Source organism: Candida pseudojiufengensis (assembly GCF_024610245.1).
Source record: "Candida pseudojiufengensis strain CBS 10847 chromosome Unknown scaffold26, whole genome shotgun sequence".
NCBI classification, from domain to species: Eukaryota; Fungi; Ascomycota; class Pichiomycetes; order Serinales; family Debaryomycetaceae; genus Lodderomyces; species Lodderomyces pseudojiufengensis.
Window position 1 is genome coordinate 207,356 of NW_026261541.1, and position 15,314 is coordinate 222,669.

The 15,314-nt window shown below is 30.4% G+C and overlaps 5 protein-coding genes across 5 annotated transcripts; 1 reads left to right on the plus strand and 4 right to left on the minus strand. All coding sequences in view use genetic code 12, as the record gives it.

The window, feature by feature from the left end:
* Nucleotides 1–131: 131 nt before the first annotated feature.
* KGF55_005280 (uncharacterized protein) lies at nucleotides 132–671 on the plus strand (the record flags this gene model as incomplete). The annotated part of the gene is made up of 1 exon (XM_051760276.1): nucleotides 132–671. The coding sequence occupies one exon, from the start codon at nucleotides 132–134 to the stop codon at nucleotides 669–671; it is 540 nt and encodes a 179-aa protein (XP_051612092.1).
* A 340-nt stretch (nucleotides 672–1,011) lies between these two features.
* Nucleotides 1,012–3,525, minus strand: ALR1 (Mg(2+) transporter; the record flags this gene model as incomplete). The annotated part of the gene is made up of 1 exon (XM_051760277.1): nucleotides 1,012–3,525. The coding sequence occupies one exon, from the start codon at nucleotides 3,523–3,525 to the stop codon at nucleotides 1,012–1,014; it is 2,514 nt and encodes an 837-aa protein (XP_051612093.1).
* Nucleotides 3,526–5,393: 1,868 nt separating this feature from the next.
* On the minus strand, nucleotides 5,394–7,760 carry KGF55_005282 (uncharacterized protein; the record flags this gene model as incomplete). The annotated part of the gene is made up of 1 exon (XM_051760278.1): nucleotides 5,394–7,760. The coding sequence occupies one exon, from the start codon at nucleotides 7,758–7,760 to the stop codon at nucleotides 5,394–5,396; it is 2,367 nt and encodes a 788-aa protein (XP_051612094.1).
* A 255-nt stretch (nucleotides 7,761–8,015) lies between these two features.
* Nucleotides 8,016–8,891, minus strand: AYR1 (acylglycerone-phosphate reductase; the record flags this gene model as incomplete). Its single annotated transcript, XM_051760279.1, has 1 exon — nucleotides 8,016–8,891. One exon carries the CDS (start codon nucleotides 8,889–8,891, stop codon nucleotides 8,016–8,018), a length of 876 nt encoding a protein of 291 aa, XP_051612095.1.
* Nucleotides 8,892–11,604: 2,713 nt separating this feature from the next.
* Nucleotides 11,605–12,669, minus strand: KGF55_005284 (uncharacterized protein; the record flags this gene model as incomplete). Its single annotated transcript, XM_051760280.1, has 3 exons — nucleotides 11,605–11,735; nucleotides 12,235–12,430; nucleotides 12,616–12,669. The coding sequence occupies 3 exons, from the start codon at nucleotides 12,667–12,669 to the stop codon at nucleotides 11,605–11,607; spliced, it is 381 nt and encodes a 126-aa protein (XP_051612096.1).
* Nucleotides 12,670–15,314: the final 2,645 nt, after the last annotated feature.

Genomic DNA, 15,314 nt, shown 5'->3' on the forward strand with positions numbered 1-15,314 from the left:
TTACGAAACAGCGTATAACTTGTATTTAAAGAAGAAAAAAAAATTGGAGTAAAATGATGTTATTACTTGGTCTCTTCGCCAATTATTCAAAAGCAAGCAAATACATAATTGAAATAGCTCGAATTTGTCAAATGATACCTATCAAATCTTCAAATTGGGAGGAAGCTCTTAAAAAGGAGAATTACCCGCCTGATGATGAACTTTATAAAATTTTCACTAAAAAAATTGAATTTCCTTATAAGATTTTCATGGGTAAACATGCTGGACTTATTAAATACAAATCTTGTTCACCTGGAAGTGCGAAAATTAATGGAGATTTAATTAGACAAGAAATGGGTTCAAGAATAATTAAAGTTAAAGATTCAATATATCATTATCATTGGACTACTGGTAATTATTTGGAATTTAATGATGAATTTATAGAAAAAATCATGCCTTGGATACTTGATTTAATCAAAGAAGAAGAAGCTAGGAGACACAATCCAGAATGGAAGTCAGACTTAGAAGAAATTGAATATGTAGTTCAAGAGAAATTCCCCGCACCCGTCATTGACGATCCTGACTATGTGGAAGCCTCTGATCAAAGAGTTATAAAGCATTTTAGGAACATGAGCCATTTTTCAAAAACTGGGGAATTTTTGGATGAAGAATATATGAAACCGTGTTGTTGAAAGCCAATGTAGCTCATATAATGCGTGATGGAAAAAAGTCTCAGTCATGTGCTTGAAATTCTTTCGTATAAAATTAGTTTTGAATTATTCAAAGTAGCATAATAGGTAACCATTAGATTTTATGGAGTAGTCAGTGTATATAAGTAAAAGTGAAATGTATTGTATTGTTTAATTTAGCTAACAAAAATAAATCTTCTACACTTGTTATAACTACCATAATCCTGAATTAAGCAGAATTGAATTAAATTAAATATCTTTTTTAAATTACAAGTTAAATCTATAAATTAAATTACCAACTAATATACACTTAAATTAAATAAACGTTTAAAAACAATTCAAATTATTCATATTTATTTGGAAAACTTATGATTGATTTTGCTCCATTTCTTTTCATACCTAAACTTTTAATACTTCTTCTTGAATTAAATACTGGTCTTGGAGCACCGTTAATTTGATTATTCATTCTTTTCAACCACCAATTAGCAAAAAATATACTAATGACTATAACACATAATAAAACACCTAAAATTCCAAAAAACCAAGCAATACTTGAATTTTCTCCTGGAACTTTAACATTCATACCAAATAAACCAGTAACTAAATTCAAAGGAACCAACATTGTACCAATAATAGTAACTTTTGAAAACATTTCTGAAATTTTAGTATTAGAATTAAAACTTTCAACTTGTAATTGAGCTAAATAATTTGAATGAGATCTTGAAAATATTTTTTCATAAGCAAGTAAATTTTGAAACATAGTAATTATATGATCTTGAATATCACCCAAATATAATGCAATGTCTGCTCTTGGACGAGCATTGTAAGCGTTATTTTGAGCCCATGAACTAGTTGGTTGCTGTTGTTGTTGTTGTTGCTGTTGCTGTTGCTGTTGTTGTGAACCACCACCAGATGAGGATTGATTGTTCATACCATAAATGTTACTGGATGATGAATGAGGTGAAATTAATTGATCTCTTTGTCTTTGTTGTTGTCTTTGATAACCAATATTAGCTTCATCTTGACATCTTTTTGCAAACATTTTGATAACATCTGCTTTACCAGATAATAATCTCATTAATGTCATAACTTTCCTTCTAGAATCACCAATTCTTTGTAACATATTACTAAAATCAGTATCTCTAGCTGTGAAAACTGCATCTTCAATTGCATCTGCTTCATATTCAATTCCATGAATTACTGGTGCAAAACTATCTGTAATATCATCAATCATTGCATAACAAAGCCAATCAGCTGTAACATCAACATAATCTCTCAATTGTCTTACTCTTCTTCTAACATTAGCAGGATGTGAAATTGGTGAAAAATGAAAAGTAAGTATACCATCACGAAAAACAACAATATAAACATTAATTGGTTCAAGATAATCTTCTGATTCTTTATCAGGTTCAAATGTGTGGAAACAAACAAAATAATAACTTTTGAATAATTCAACTTTTTCTCTAGTTTCTTGCATTCTAATATCTTCAGCTGTTAAAGGATGTATACCAAAAGCTTTTGCCAACATTTTCATTTCAGCATCAGTTGGACAAGTACAATCTAACCACCAAGTTTCTTCACCATTATGAAATAATTCTCTAATTGATTGTCCATTTGATACTAATGAAGGAATATCAGGTGCATGAACTGTTTCTTCATTTTCAGAATGGAAAAATGAAAATCTATCAGGTAATCCACCATTAGCACCATCAGAAATCCTAGCTCCACCAAATTTAACTTGTTCAATTGATGATTTATCATCATCTTCTGAACTTTCATGTTTAATTTTAATTTCATCTATTGATGAAGAAGTTGTTGCTGAATCTTGAACTTCTTCTGAACGTTGTTGAAAAGTTTTTAAAATATTTTTAGGAGTATATTTTAAAGCAGCATTACTTGTTGGTTGTCTACTAATTCCTGAACTATTATTTCTTTTACCACCACCATTTTGTTGATCAATAGTAATATCTTCAATAATCAGTTTATTTTTTGAAATAAATTCTTTTTGTAATTCTGCTTCTTCTCTTTCTTCTCTTATAAACTCATCAATTTCATCAAAATCAATACCATTAATTTTAATATGTTCACGCATCATTGGAAAACAAACATCTTCTTCTGTTTCTTGTGAACTTCTTGAACCATGAGAGTCAGCTTCACTATCGATTGAAGAGCGTGATTGTCTTCTTACTTTAATTTCTTCACCATTTGCATTATTAACAATAAGAAAACTTTCATTAGTTTTAGTTTTAATCATTGGACTTAACACATCACTTTCAAAATTATTTGAATTTGAACGAGCAGTTTTTTTTTTAATAATTGGTGGTAAGTTATCCAAAGTTGATCTACGTCTTGATTTATTCAGATGTAATGGTGGAGGAGTTGATAAATTACCAGCAGTATTTGATGATGATGAAATGACTTGACTATTAATTGGTAATGGTAATAAATCATCATCTTCTTTTAAGTAAAAATCTTTTCTTAATGAAGTCATATAAGATCTATTTGGTTGAGTATTACCTTGAAATTGGTTATTAATATTATCACTCATGGATACTCTTCTTCCAGATGATCTTCTTATAGACTTTTTTCTTCCGCTATCAATTGAAAAACTTTCAGTTTTTTGATGTTGATTATGATTCGTATTAAGTGTTGATGTTGGATTTTTTACAGCCCCGGATGATTCTTGATTGTTAATTGATTGATTTTTTGGATCATTTGTATCTTCATCTTCATCTTCGGAAACAGCACAACTTGAATTGGTCATTTGATTTCTATGATCATTAAGAATTTCATCAGTATGCAAATGACTTTGATGATTGCTATTTGTAGGTTGGAATAAACTTTCTGAGTCAGACATTTTTTGATCTGTAATTTTTGTATATATTGTGATTAATGAAAACTTATAATTGTGTTATAATGATTGATTAGTACTTTTTGAATTTATTTGATTCAAAAGGATGAGGTAAATAAAGTGTTCATAGTTCTATAATCAAACTTTTATAAGTTTTTTGATATTTTATTATTAATTCCAAGCTGTTATAATTAAGCTGATTGAAATATTAAAAAGTTGAATGAAATAAAACTGACAAAAAGGAATATAAATTGAGCTTTGAACTTTGAAAATATACTAATATATATATTTAACTTCTATTAATCATCAATGAAAAGTTCAATGAGTTAATTATCAAATTTCTTATTAACTGATTGAATTTAATATTTTGATCAAAATGAAATTGAATAAAATTCATAAATGGAAAAGTAGAAAATGATATTTGGTTTTTATCGTTATAAACGTTTTCTCTTCCTTCAAACTTATTCTATCTTTTTGGATTTAATGAATGAAGTAAAAAATAAGAAGAAGAAGTAGAAGAAGCAATAGAAGAAGAGTAAGGTAATTTAAATAGGAAATTGAAAAATGATGATGAGAAAGAAAGAGAAAAAAAAAATATTTTTATTATTTTGAACACACATGCACACTCATACAAACACACACACATAACTCATTTCAAGTAGAACTAGCATATGTTAGTAAAAGGAGTAAATAAAGTAAGTATGCATGTAAAGTAAAAACTATTATTAGACAATAAGTTAATCTACAATAAATTTTTTGAAAGATTAAAGTTTCGTAATTCGTTGCCCAAAAAAAAAAAAAAAAAGTAATAAATATCTAATATCAAAATAAGTACATAATAAAATCACTCATTACTCTAAACAAACATCAAACAACAAACTCATTAAAGTAAAGTTGATGTAGGTATGTTTAAATTATGTATTTAATTACCAAATGCTTGTACTTTTTGTATCAAATTTCTATTTTTACATTGAAATTAAGCCATCATGATTTAGTATTGGTCTATACATCCATACCGCAGAGATTAAAAATTTAAGGGGGTAATTTCATCTTTCATATTCAAATTTTTTTGGTTTTAGCCTAATTAATACAAGTGTTGATCAGCCAAAAGTAGTTGTTGAACATGTACTCAGTTACTATTTTAATTGGAATGACTCATCGACTTAATCGTTTTTTAGTGATCGTTTTATATACTCAGTTTCTAGTTCTCTTTATATTAAGATAATTTTATAAATCACTATGATTTTGCAACTAAAATAATCAATCTTGAACTATTATTAGATTTTAGACCAATTTCTTACCAATTTTTAATAGATAAATTATCTTGTTTTCATAATTCTATATAGTTGAATAATAGACATTTTACGTTTTTCTAGATCTCTTTAGAGTAAGTCTAAGAGTTTTAAACCATTTGATTTTGTTTAGCCAAAGAAACAACTCCCTTAGGTTATAGAAAATTTCTTTTTTATTTTTCCATTAGATATACATGTTCAAACTAACAACTTAGGTTAGTTGAAATCAAACAATTCAAAGCCACCTTAAAAGATTTTAAATCGAAGCAAAAAAACTCAAATTGCCTCAAGTTTATCATCTTGGTTAAGATGAAGAATTCTTTTCAATATGAAAATTTATCCATTTTAATAATTTTGAGTGATAAGGAAAGTCTAAAAATAAAGTTTTAAGAGGTAATAATTGTTATTAGTAAAAGTAAAACATTGAAAAATACACATATCTTCAAAATGTTCATGAATATTCGCTCATGAAACAATGTTTGCTCAAATATTCATTCTGCGATCGTTCTAACTCTAAAATATATACTAATATTATTACAATTTTAAAATTTGTTTGAAATTATTGTTTGATATAGAATCTTTTTAAATTTTAGCTTTCAAATCACCAGGATTGATGTCATCATTAGATTCCTCTTCTCTCATGTTGTTATTATTCAAATGACCATATTCATTTTTCTCCATATTTTGATAATTCACTTGATTATTATTTGAATTCAGTACTTTAGTATCAAACAAATTTTCACAAAGATGGTTTACAACACCCCAACCATAACCATTTGAAAATCTTCTTCTAACGATAATATTATTATGAGCATCTGGTGGTAAATTAACTAAAACTTTTCTCCAATATAATTTATTTGTATGATATTTATTTGCAATTAATACTTGTCTATATAATTTCCAATTTCCTGAATATTTTTGAAAAATTTTAAAACTTTTAAACCAATGATTTTTAGATTCATTTGAATTTACTTTTGAATCAATTTTTGATACTTCTGATTTATCAAAATGATAATATTTATCATGAAAAATAACTGGTTGTCTAGAATTAGGATTCATTATATATTCAGAAGATGGTATTGGACAAATTAAAGTATTTATAGCAGATTCTATAGCTGAAGCTCTAGGAGGAACTGTTATTTCAACAGATTCCTCTGACGAATTTGATTTTGCAGTATTTATCGAGTTGGTCTCATGACTAGCATCAATTTCTTCTTCATTATTATTATTATTATTATTTTGCACACCATTTCCATTTTTCAAACTAAGATTACCAGAATCATTAGTATCAGACCCTTTAATGGAAAAATGTTTATATTTCTTTTGTCTTTTACTCATCTTAGCTCTTGCAGGTAAACTTAAATTTCGAAACTGATTATATTTGTCTTTTGTAAAAGTTAAACGATGATTTTGTTTTTCCCGCTTGTCATGTTGAACTTTTCCTTCATCTTTTTTAACGGTTTCTAAATTACCCAGATTGTCATCTGGATTTCCATGGGAGTTTATATCGTCTGGTTGTTCAGGAACTTCATCAACATCTTCTTCACTTTCATTGCTTTCTACCTCATGATTCTCATCTTCTAAATTGGGATGATCCAGTATATGATTTGTTTTTTTCAATTGATTTACATCACCCAATGCCTCATAGTCTAAATATAGTAGTGCTGCCGTTCTTAAAGGAACAATTCCGTCATTAATGGCATTTGCATAAACGGTCAATTTTTCAAATTTTCCTAGGAATGATTGCAAAGGGTCATCTGGCAAAGTTTCTAAAACTGGTTTAAAACTATCTCTGGTATGATGATCTTTTAACTCAACGTCTTTCCAACTCGGTAGCCTTCTCAGTAATGTCAAATCTCGTCCAGTTTTACCCAATGTCCCAATATCTAAGAACCAAGATAAGATGAAATTTAATTCATTCAATATACCTAAGAATGGACTTGCCAATGATATTAAATTGATTGGTTTTATATTAATTCTATCAAAATAATCGGAACCTTTTATCAGCAAAATATACTTGATGGCGTATAATTGAACTATTCCACCTAGAGAGTGAGCAATGAAGGATATTTTATCAAATTTATAAGGCTCCTTCTCTAAAACTTTCACAATGTAATTTCCAACATTTCTTCCCAATTTCTTTACTCCCTTCTCTGTTCTCCCTGCATTATATCGAAAACCTCTAATCATTATATTTTCGTTGACTTTTGATTCTAATTCTTCTTTCAAAAACAACATGTCAGCAGTTAAATTAGAAAATATCCCATGTGTTAAAATTATTAAATGCACAGGTTCTTTTGGATTTGGTGGTGATCTACTCCAGATGTCATTAGTGCTTAATTTTGTTACCGATAGCAGGGGATTGAATGATTTCTTGAGCATTCCCTCCAATTCCAAGTCTTTTTCTATCGATTTTTCTTCTTCATCACTCATGCCAATACTAGTCAAGGTTCTTTGAATTTTGTTGTATCCTAATTGCTTCAACACTTTTGGATCATCACCAATCAAGAAATCATAATCTACTTCCGTCTTTTTCGTAACAACTATTTGAGACACCACATCAATTTCCCATTGAAATATTTGAGCTTCCATATCATTTTCTATTACAGTTTCAAGTAACGAATTATCATTCAATATTAACTCCACATTAAAAGATTGATTAGGTTTAATTTGATTTTCAAACACTAATTCTGGATTTTCATTCACATTATCAGGTTCAAATTTCTTCTTAGGATTATAATTGCAAGGTACAACATGACAGTACAAAATGAATGGTCCACTCAACAAATGAATTGCCCTAATTCCACTATTTTCAATATTCTTCAATCTAAAGTATATTTTTGATATTTTAGATCCAATATGTCTTTTGTATTGTAAGATATATCTATTAATTTCACCAATTCGTAGCTTATCCTTATCTCTATACCATAGAGATGGATCTTTCGACATCTCTCATTGATAACTAATTGAATGATGATGCTGTGTAAACTTTGAGTTTTATGATTATTTTGGTATACACCCGTAATTAGATACGAAAGAAGATGCGTATATAAAACGGATTTAACTTTAACATAATAATATGCAGGTTTGAAGCTTCACCATGTTTAGTCCGTTCATTATCAAATTATTAACAATCAAATAAGCAGAGGCATCCTAAAAACGATACATTGAATGCATTATATTCTCATAATTATCGTACTTAATTTATTTAGAGTTATACTTATTTCTTAAATAGTCAAACACAACATTTAATTTGAATTTTCGAATTAAAGCAAATTCAACAAACCTTCTTGGAACAAAAGTTAAAACAAATGATAAGAAAAGAGCCATTTTTCCTCTATAGAAGTTTAAAGGTCCCCCTAAACTTGCATTCTCAAAATCATTTACAACTAATCTGGCATATTCATTAGCAGGAAGTGGATTATTTCTAGCAGCCATCTGCCTTCTTTCATCAAACGATGTTTGTATTCCTGGTACATTATAAATGGATGTTTCTGGTAATGACCTTTTGTCCTCGATATCTGTTTTTACCCCACCTGTTATAAAATTGATCACTTTCACATCAAACGGTTTCAATTCTAATCTCAAAACAGCAGCATATTGATGGATTGCAGCTTTAGTTGCTGAATAAGTGCATGAAAATGGAAATGGGACAATTCCACTAACAGATCCGGTGAATCCAATAACTCCCTTAGCTTTTATTAATAAAGGAATGAACTCTCTTACTACTCTCATAGGGCCAAATACATTTACTTCAAAACATTGTTTGATTTGATCATCAGTGACATCCGTAGCTGGAAAAGTACAGGATTGACCTGCATTGTTATATAAAACGTCCAAATAATCACTACCTGTCTCTTCTATAATATATTCTTTAGCATCTTGTACACTTTGCAAATCACTTACGTCCAATTTGAAAATATTGACCCCAAAATCTTCCTTCAATTTTATCATTGATTCTAATCTCCTTGCACCAGCAAAAACAAGGTAACCTCTTTTAGAAAATTCTATTGCCGTGGCAAAACCAATTCCTGATGATGCACCAGTGACCAATGCTACTTTTTGACGCTTTGTTGACATTGATTGACTTTTAATTTTATAAATATGATAGGATTGGAGCTATATGTTATATTCACACAAGTAGATCGTTGTTAAAATGGTAAGTGAAGACTACGCCTAGTATGATTTATAACTTGAATTGGGGTTCTAAAGGCTATGATTTAGAAGATTTAAAATGTTTTATCGTCGTTCAAGAATGTTTATTTTTCCCCTGACTTTTGATTTATCAAGTCTTATCACTAAATACCCCAGAGTAAAGTAAATTGATTAACTACTTATCCTAATAAAAAAAACTTGTTTAGGATCGTTTTCAAAATCACATCTAAGTCCTTCAGCACTACAAGGGGCAAAGTAACTTCATAGAAGAATTCGATATCCAACCAATTCATCTGCATATACCAAATTTGACGAATTGAAATGCACAACCCAGGGGGCACTTCCACTTAAAAAGATAAACATCAATCCATGCTTTTTTCTTGAAGAAAGTCCTTTCGGAGGTCCTTCTCATTGAAGTAGTGCATGTGTTTTTTAATGTCATCATTTTTTTTGTTTGAATTCTGAATGTGAAGTACCGGGACATCATAGCAGTATTTATCAAACCACTTTTGATTAACGGGGTCCATTATATCTACTACTTTTAAAGCATAATCAAAGCTTTCATTTTTTGATGATGGATCTGATGAATCTGATGATAAATTTTTTAATGTCGAATGAAGGATTTGTTTAGCATTGCTACAAAGCATACAGTTGTCTTTTGTAAAGAAAGTCAACAACAATTTGCTCCTGTCAATGGAAGTCGATATATTCCGAAAGAACGATACAACCATTTTGAACAAAGTCTCCTATGTGACAAGATGTTTCGATTGAACTAGCTGTAAATGAGTTTTCATAATCGTACTCTACCTAAAAAATCAAGTTGCACAAAATTATTCTTCATCGTACGCCCTATTTAATATGGGTAGAACTACCTTTGATTTCTTAAATAAATCCAAGTTACTCATACCAATACCATTTAAAAACGGTTGAGCAATAAGACAGAACAATTTTTACTATGCTCTTTGAGTTTGGGAAAATCTTGATTTGCTTAACTATGAGCGTACGCCAGCTGAAATTAAATCACACAAAATTATTCATGAGCGTCTGCTAGCTGAAATTCTACTTACGATCGTGAAAAATTTTGTGCGGCTCATTTAAAAGAGGAGAGAATCTTAAGTTTTCACTCACATGGAATAATATTCGAACCTAAAAAATTCAGAAAAGAATTGTCAAGTTCAAAAGACAGTCATTCTGTATTTGTATTGAAATTCATTGGATGTTCAGAACACCAATTTGAATGAACTCAATTGTTTTAGCATTTTCCAAACATCAAGAAACAAAATACATGCATGATATTTAATTCCAATTAATTCCCTGCAAACGATTCAATGTTTGAAACAGCGACCATTTGGATTGAATTTGTTCAATTAATGCTGATATCTTAGAGCTAATTATCTGAAAATAAAGAATTTCATATTGACAAAATATCAAATTAGGTAAAAAGGTAAAATCCCATAAAACAAAATCATAATTTGCAATGAAATGATGAAATTTGGTGAACACCATATTCGAGAAAATTGCTAAACTATTTGATACTTTGGGGTAATTTCTATTACTGTGACTACAGGAGTTAAAATAACTACAACATAGGAATCACTTGATTTATTTATAACATACACGTCTGAGATTAAAATCTGAGAGATGGGAATATTCGATAATTCAGGCTATATGATAGAAATGAAGGAAGCTATTTTGAATGTCAATTTTTCATCAAAGGATTTACTATCAGTAGCAATGCAATATGTACTTCAGATCAAAGCAAGCCTAAAATTTAAAATAAATATAATTTTCACCCAAACTTGACACATAATGGTTTTGTTATTTTCGTTTACTTATTTGATGGAAATGAATTATTGGCACAACATGGGTTGAAAGATTCAAAAAGTCTAGGTGATGATCTGACTTTATATTTTATTCTTCAATAAACTTGTTATCCCAATTCAAATTAATTTGGTTTCATCTCGAAATTTCACAAATGTTTATATATTTAATATGTCAACTATCGCTAATAATAGCAAGTACTTTGTCAATTTAACACTATAAGATCAACAAACCTAAGATCATAATTTATTTGATTACATTTGTATACCTTAAGAACTTAGAAGATGTTTGCGGTGAATGCAAAATTTAATGACAAGACAAAAATGTTGAGACAATCAACGATTAAAATATATATCATGAACTGACTTTTTTCTAAAATTGCTTGTCATCGGTGTAAATAGTTTGAAAAATTAACTAATGGGAGTCGTGGATGAAAGTTATGGTGGCAATTGGTGGAGTTGACGGGAAGAAATTAATGATCTTGATACGTTTCAATTTCTTATCATTACAATCGGCAAGTACCTGGAAAGATTTTTCCGGCTCAATGAGTTCCTGTTTATCTTAGTCGGTTATAAAGAGGCAGTCCGGTCATCAAATAACCAAAAGATACCAGAATTCCTACTTGAATAAATTTAAATACTTCATCAGACTAATAGCATGAGCTTTTGAAATGACAATTTTTGAGAAAAACCGAAAAATAACTAAGCAAAGCATTTCAAGGAACTTTAAGGCGTGAGTTTTGATGATGATGGTTTGGCAACCTTAATTGAAGTAGTAAGCTGAAATTTCTACGTCAGCTGGATTTGGACGAACAGCATTACGAGTAGTACCCATCAGCAAGTGAAGTAGTAGCAGAAGACCTGGTTTCAACAGAATTCAGACGAATAACAGAACCAATAACATCAGCATGTAAAGAAGCAACTGGTTTGGTAACAAGATCATTTATATCTTGCAACTACCTCAGATTATGCTCCGAATACTTATAAACAAGCTATTTCATGTGTTGATCATGAATTATGGGACGCTGCAATTCAAAGAGAGGTTGAATTATTAATAAGAAACAACACTGGTCATTGATCGAATTACTTCCAGGTCGGAAACCTATCACGGCTCGATGGGTATTTGCCCGAAAATGTTCTGGTTTAGAGAATGCTAGTTCTGCTCGGATGTTAAGATCTGATCATTACGAATTATACTAGCTATAACTTCACAATTTCATTTAATTGCTCATATGGGATTATGAATATATGATCATCACATGAAATAGCCTGTTTATAAGTATTTGGTACATAATATGAGGTAATTACTAAGATACAAATGATGTTGTGATATTAGATCCAGGGGACCAGCAAAATTAACATAATCAAGGTCCATTGAATCATCAGACGCAGGTGAAGTAGAAGCATCAGTGGTGATGAGTGTTGATAAATTAATTGTGAATGCTTACTTGAACTTATACGTTTTGTTGGTGGTGCAATTTTTGAATCATTAAGTTCAATATCTTCATCATAATGGATAAATGAATGAGAAGGATGATGAATTAATGCTGAAGATAAATCAGTAGTAGGAGCTCTCGATCGTTTTGTGGATGGATTAAATCGATAAGAATCCAGAGTTGGAACAAGTTTTCTCGGATCGGAAACCTATCACAGCTCGATAGGTATTTGCTCGAAAATCTTCTGGTTTAGAAAAAGCCAGATTAGTGGCTTCGTGGTTTTCTTCAGGAATATGCTGTGGATTTCTTCTACAGTTTTGCACCAGTTGTACGCTATGAATCATTACGTCTTATACTTGCAATTTCTTCACAGTATAATTTAATTGTTCATACAATGGCAGTTGAAACAGCTCTTTTGAATTCAAGATTGGATGAAAGTATGTACATGGTTCAACCGGAGGGTTTTGTCACACCAGGTAAAGCTAATATGGTATTAAAATTCAACAAATCTATCTATGGTCTTAAACAAACAGTTTATATATGGCATGCTACATTTCCTACCATACTTTTAGATTTAGGTTTTACTTCATTAAGTGTAGAACATTGCATTATTATTTGACGTTCTGCTAATTCGATACCTTTAATTAGTTTATATGTTCATGATTTACTTTTTGCTTCACAGGACCTGAATAAATAATCCAGTTTAAATTCTTCTTTTCCAGCACAGTATTGTATGACTGATTGCGGATTAGTTAAAAAATTCTAGGACTAAATTTTTTTGCAATTGAAAAACGCTTATGGAACAGCTGCAACTGATCATATAAATAATTTATTATCAAGTGGTGTTAATGATGACATGAAACTACTTGGAGCTCTTGTCAACAACATAAGAAATGTGGAATTGGAATCTGGCGAACAACAGAAAATACAAGTTTATTTCACAATGGAATTGAGACAAAACAAGGTATAGATATTTGAAATTGACTTATTAAAATGGTGCCTCTCATAAAGTACATAACCACAACAGGGGCCCAATTTTCAATTTTACGTTAATGAACTAGCTAGCTGCTCGTCAGGGAAGGGTTGGTCAAGCCGAAGAGCTCTAATTTAATTATGTTTGAGCAACTTGATAACTGTCGCACACTGGATAATCAATAAGAGTATGTTTAAGCGAAGCATGCTTGAGGTATATTCGACATTGTTCATAGAACAAATATGTGTCTATTTAAGTCAATTAAAATTGTTGGAAAGTTATGAGGCAGCTCACCACGAAGGTATGACATGGAAAACTAGCTATGCAGCAATAAAGATGTGGGAGAGCTATAGTATGAAGTAAAGGAGTTTGCCTGCGAACTACTATTTACCATACATGTGCATTTTTGAAAAGGAATTAGTTACTTAATGAAAATTCGAGGACGCTGGCTCTGATCTTGGGGTCCTTTAAGATAGACATGAATACGTTAAATAATTATTATTCAATATATAATCAGATGGATGGTTAAGAATATAAAGCATTTAAACATAATCTATTATAGACAGTCGTTCCGTCCGATAAAGGCGATTAAAGTATTTTATTTAGTTTTTCGATTTGGCAATAGCAGCTCTTTTCTTTTGGAACATGAAAAATAAGAGGGCCCAGATTTTTCACAAATATTGCAAATAGTAGATCTTGCACCAAGAACGATTCAAGTCATAGTTTGAGATTCATACGGGCCCAACCAAAATAGCAATGTCGAAAGGGGTACTTTCTTAACGAACCAAACAAGGATATCGTGAAACAACCTGGCCATAAACATTCCTGGCGGGTAGTCTCTGAGTAAATATTATCGCCCTTGGCGTAGTACATGATGTAAATAACCGTGAGACGACAAATGAGACTTTGTAACATGTGTTAACTTACCGAAATACATCTTTTCTACCTAAAAATCACTACTCTAGGTAATTCTACGAGAGCAAAGACGGGAACCACCCGAAATGTTGACCTAAAACCAATTTTATCAATAAGTGCTCCCCACAGCCAAAATTGAAACATTAGGGACAACTAATTAACATCACTCACAATGTCAGACAGCTAGTCTCGACAACCGTGTAAGTATAGTGATGCCAGATTTCATTAAGGAACCTGATTGCATTAAAAAAGTTACGGCATGACAGGTTGCGCATAAATCGCTTGCACACGGTAGGATCAACTTTGAGATTGGCTGTGTATAACTAAAGCTTGCAATACATAATGCCAACGATTTCCAACAATCCGCTAAGACTTGTTCTAATCTATTAATTAAACAAAAAAGTAAATATACTTCAAACTATTGCCAAATCTACCATTCAATTGAGGGTTACGCATTACCTTAAAAATTTATTTGGGGTGAGAAGTTTAAAACCTAGGAACAACAGTGTCGAATAAACACAGATAAATAAAATTGAATGAAGTAAGAGCTAACTGGCGGTTACAATCAAGAATACGAAATCAACTCTACCCAAGACCATGCGATATTGAATAAAACGGAAGGTGACGCTTGATAATTATTTTGTATTAAGGTAATCAAGTATGCAAATCAAATTGCATATTTTGAAACTAAGGCATGACCATGCATATTTTTTCACATTTCCTCCGAAAAGGCTAATGCAAGTCCATGTTTTCCGTTTGAGGCCAATTTGTCATTTCTATATATAATGAAAAATCTCATACTGTTGCAAACTCTATACAATATTTTTAAAACTTTAATTGAGAATTTTAAAACAACTCACTTGATCCAAACATCAAGTCGCGTGACGAATGAAATGTAAATCATCTATCACATTTTTAAGACATCGAGACAAGAAAAGGTCGCCAACGGATTTAAACGTCAACATCAACATGTTGAGTTCTCTAAAGTAAATCTTTTACGCATCTGGTGTGTCAGTTGGTTTTATAGTGTTTAGGACAAGCAAAATAATTCATGTCAATCGATAAATATGCTGAAGAATATGTTTTCAACACTAATGAATTATAATTTTATATAATTATCGAATTATAAATGTATAACAATAATTAAGTAATGTTACCCCACCAAGGTCAAGCTCTAGCACTAGAACACAAATAGCTAAAAAAA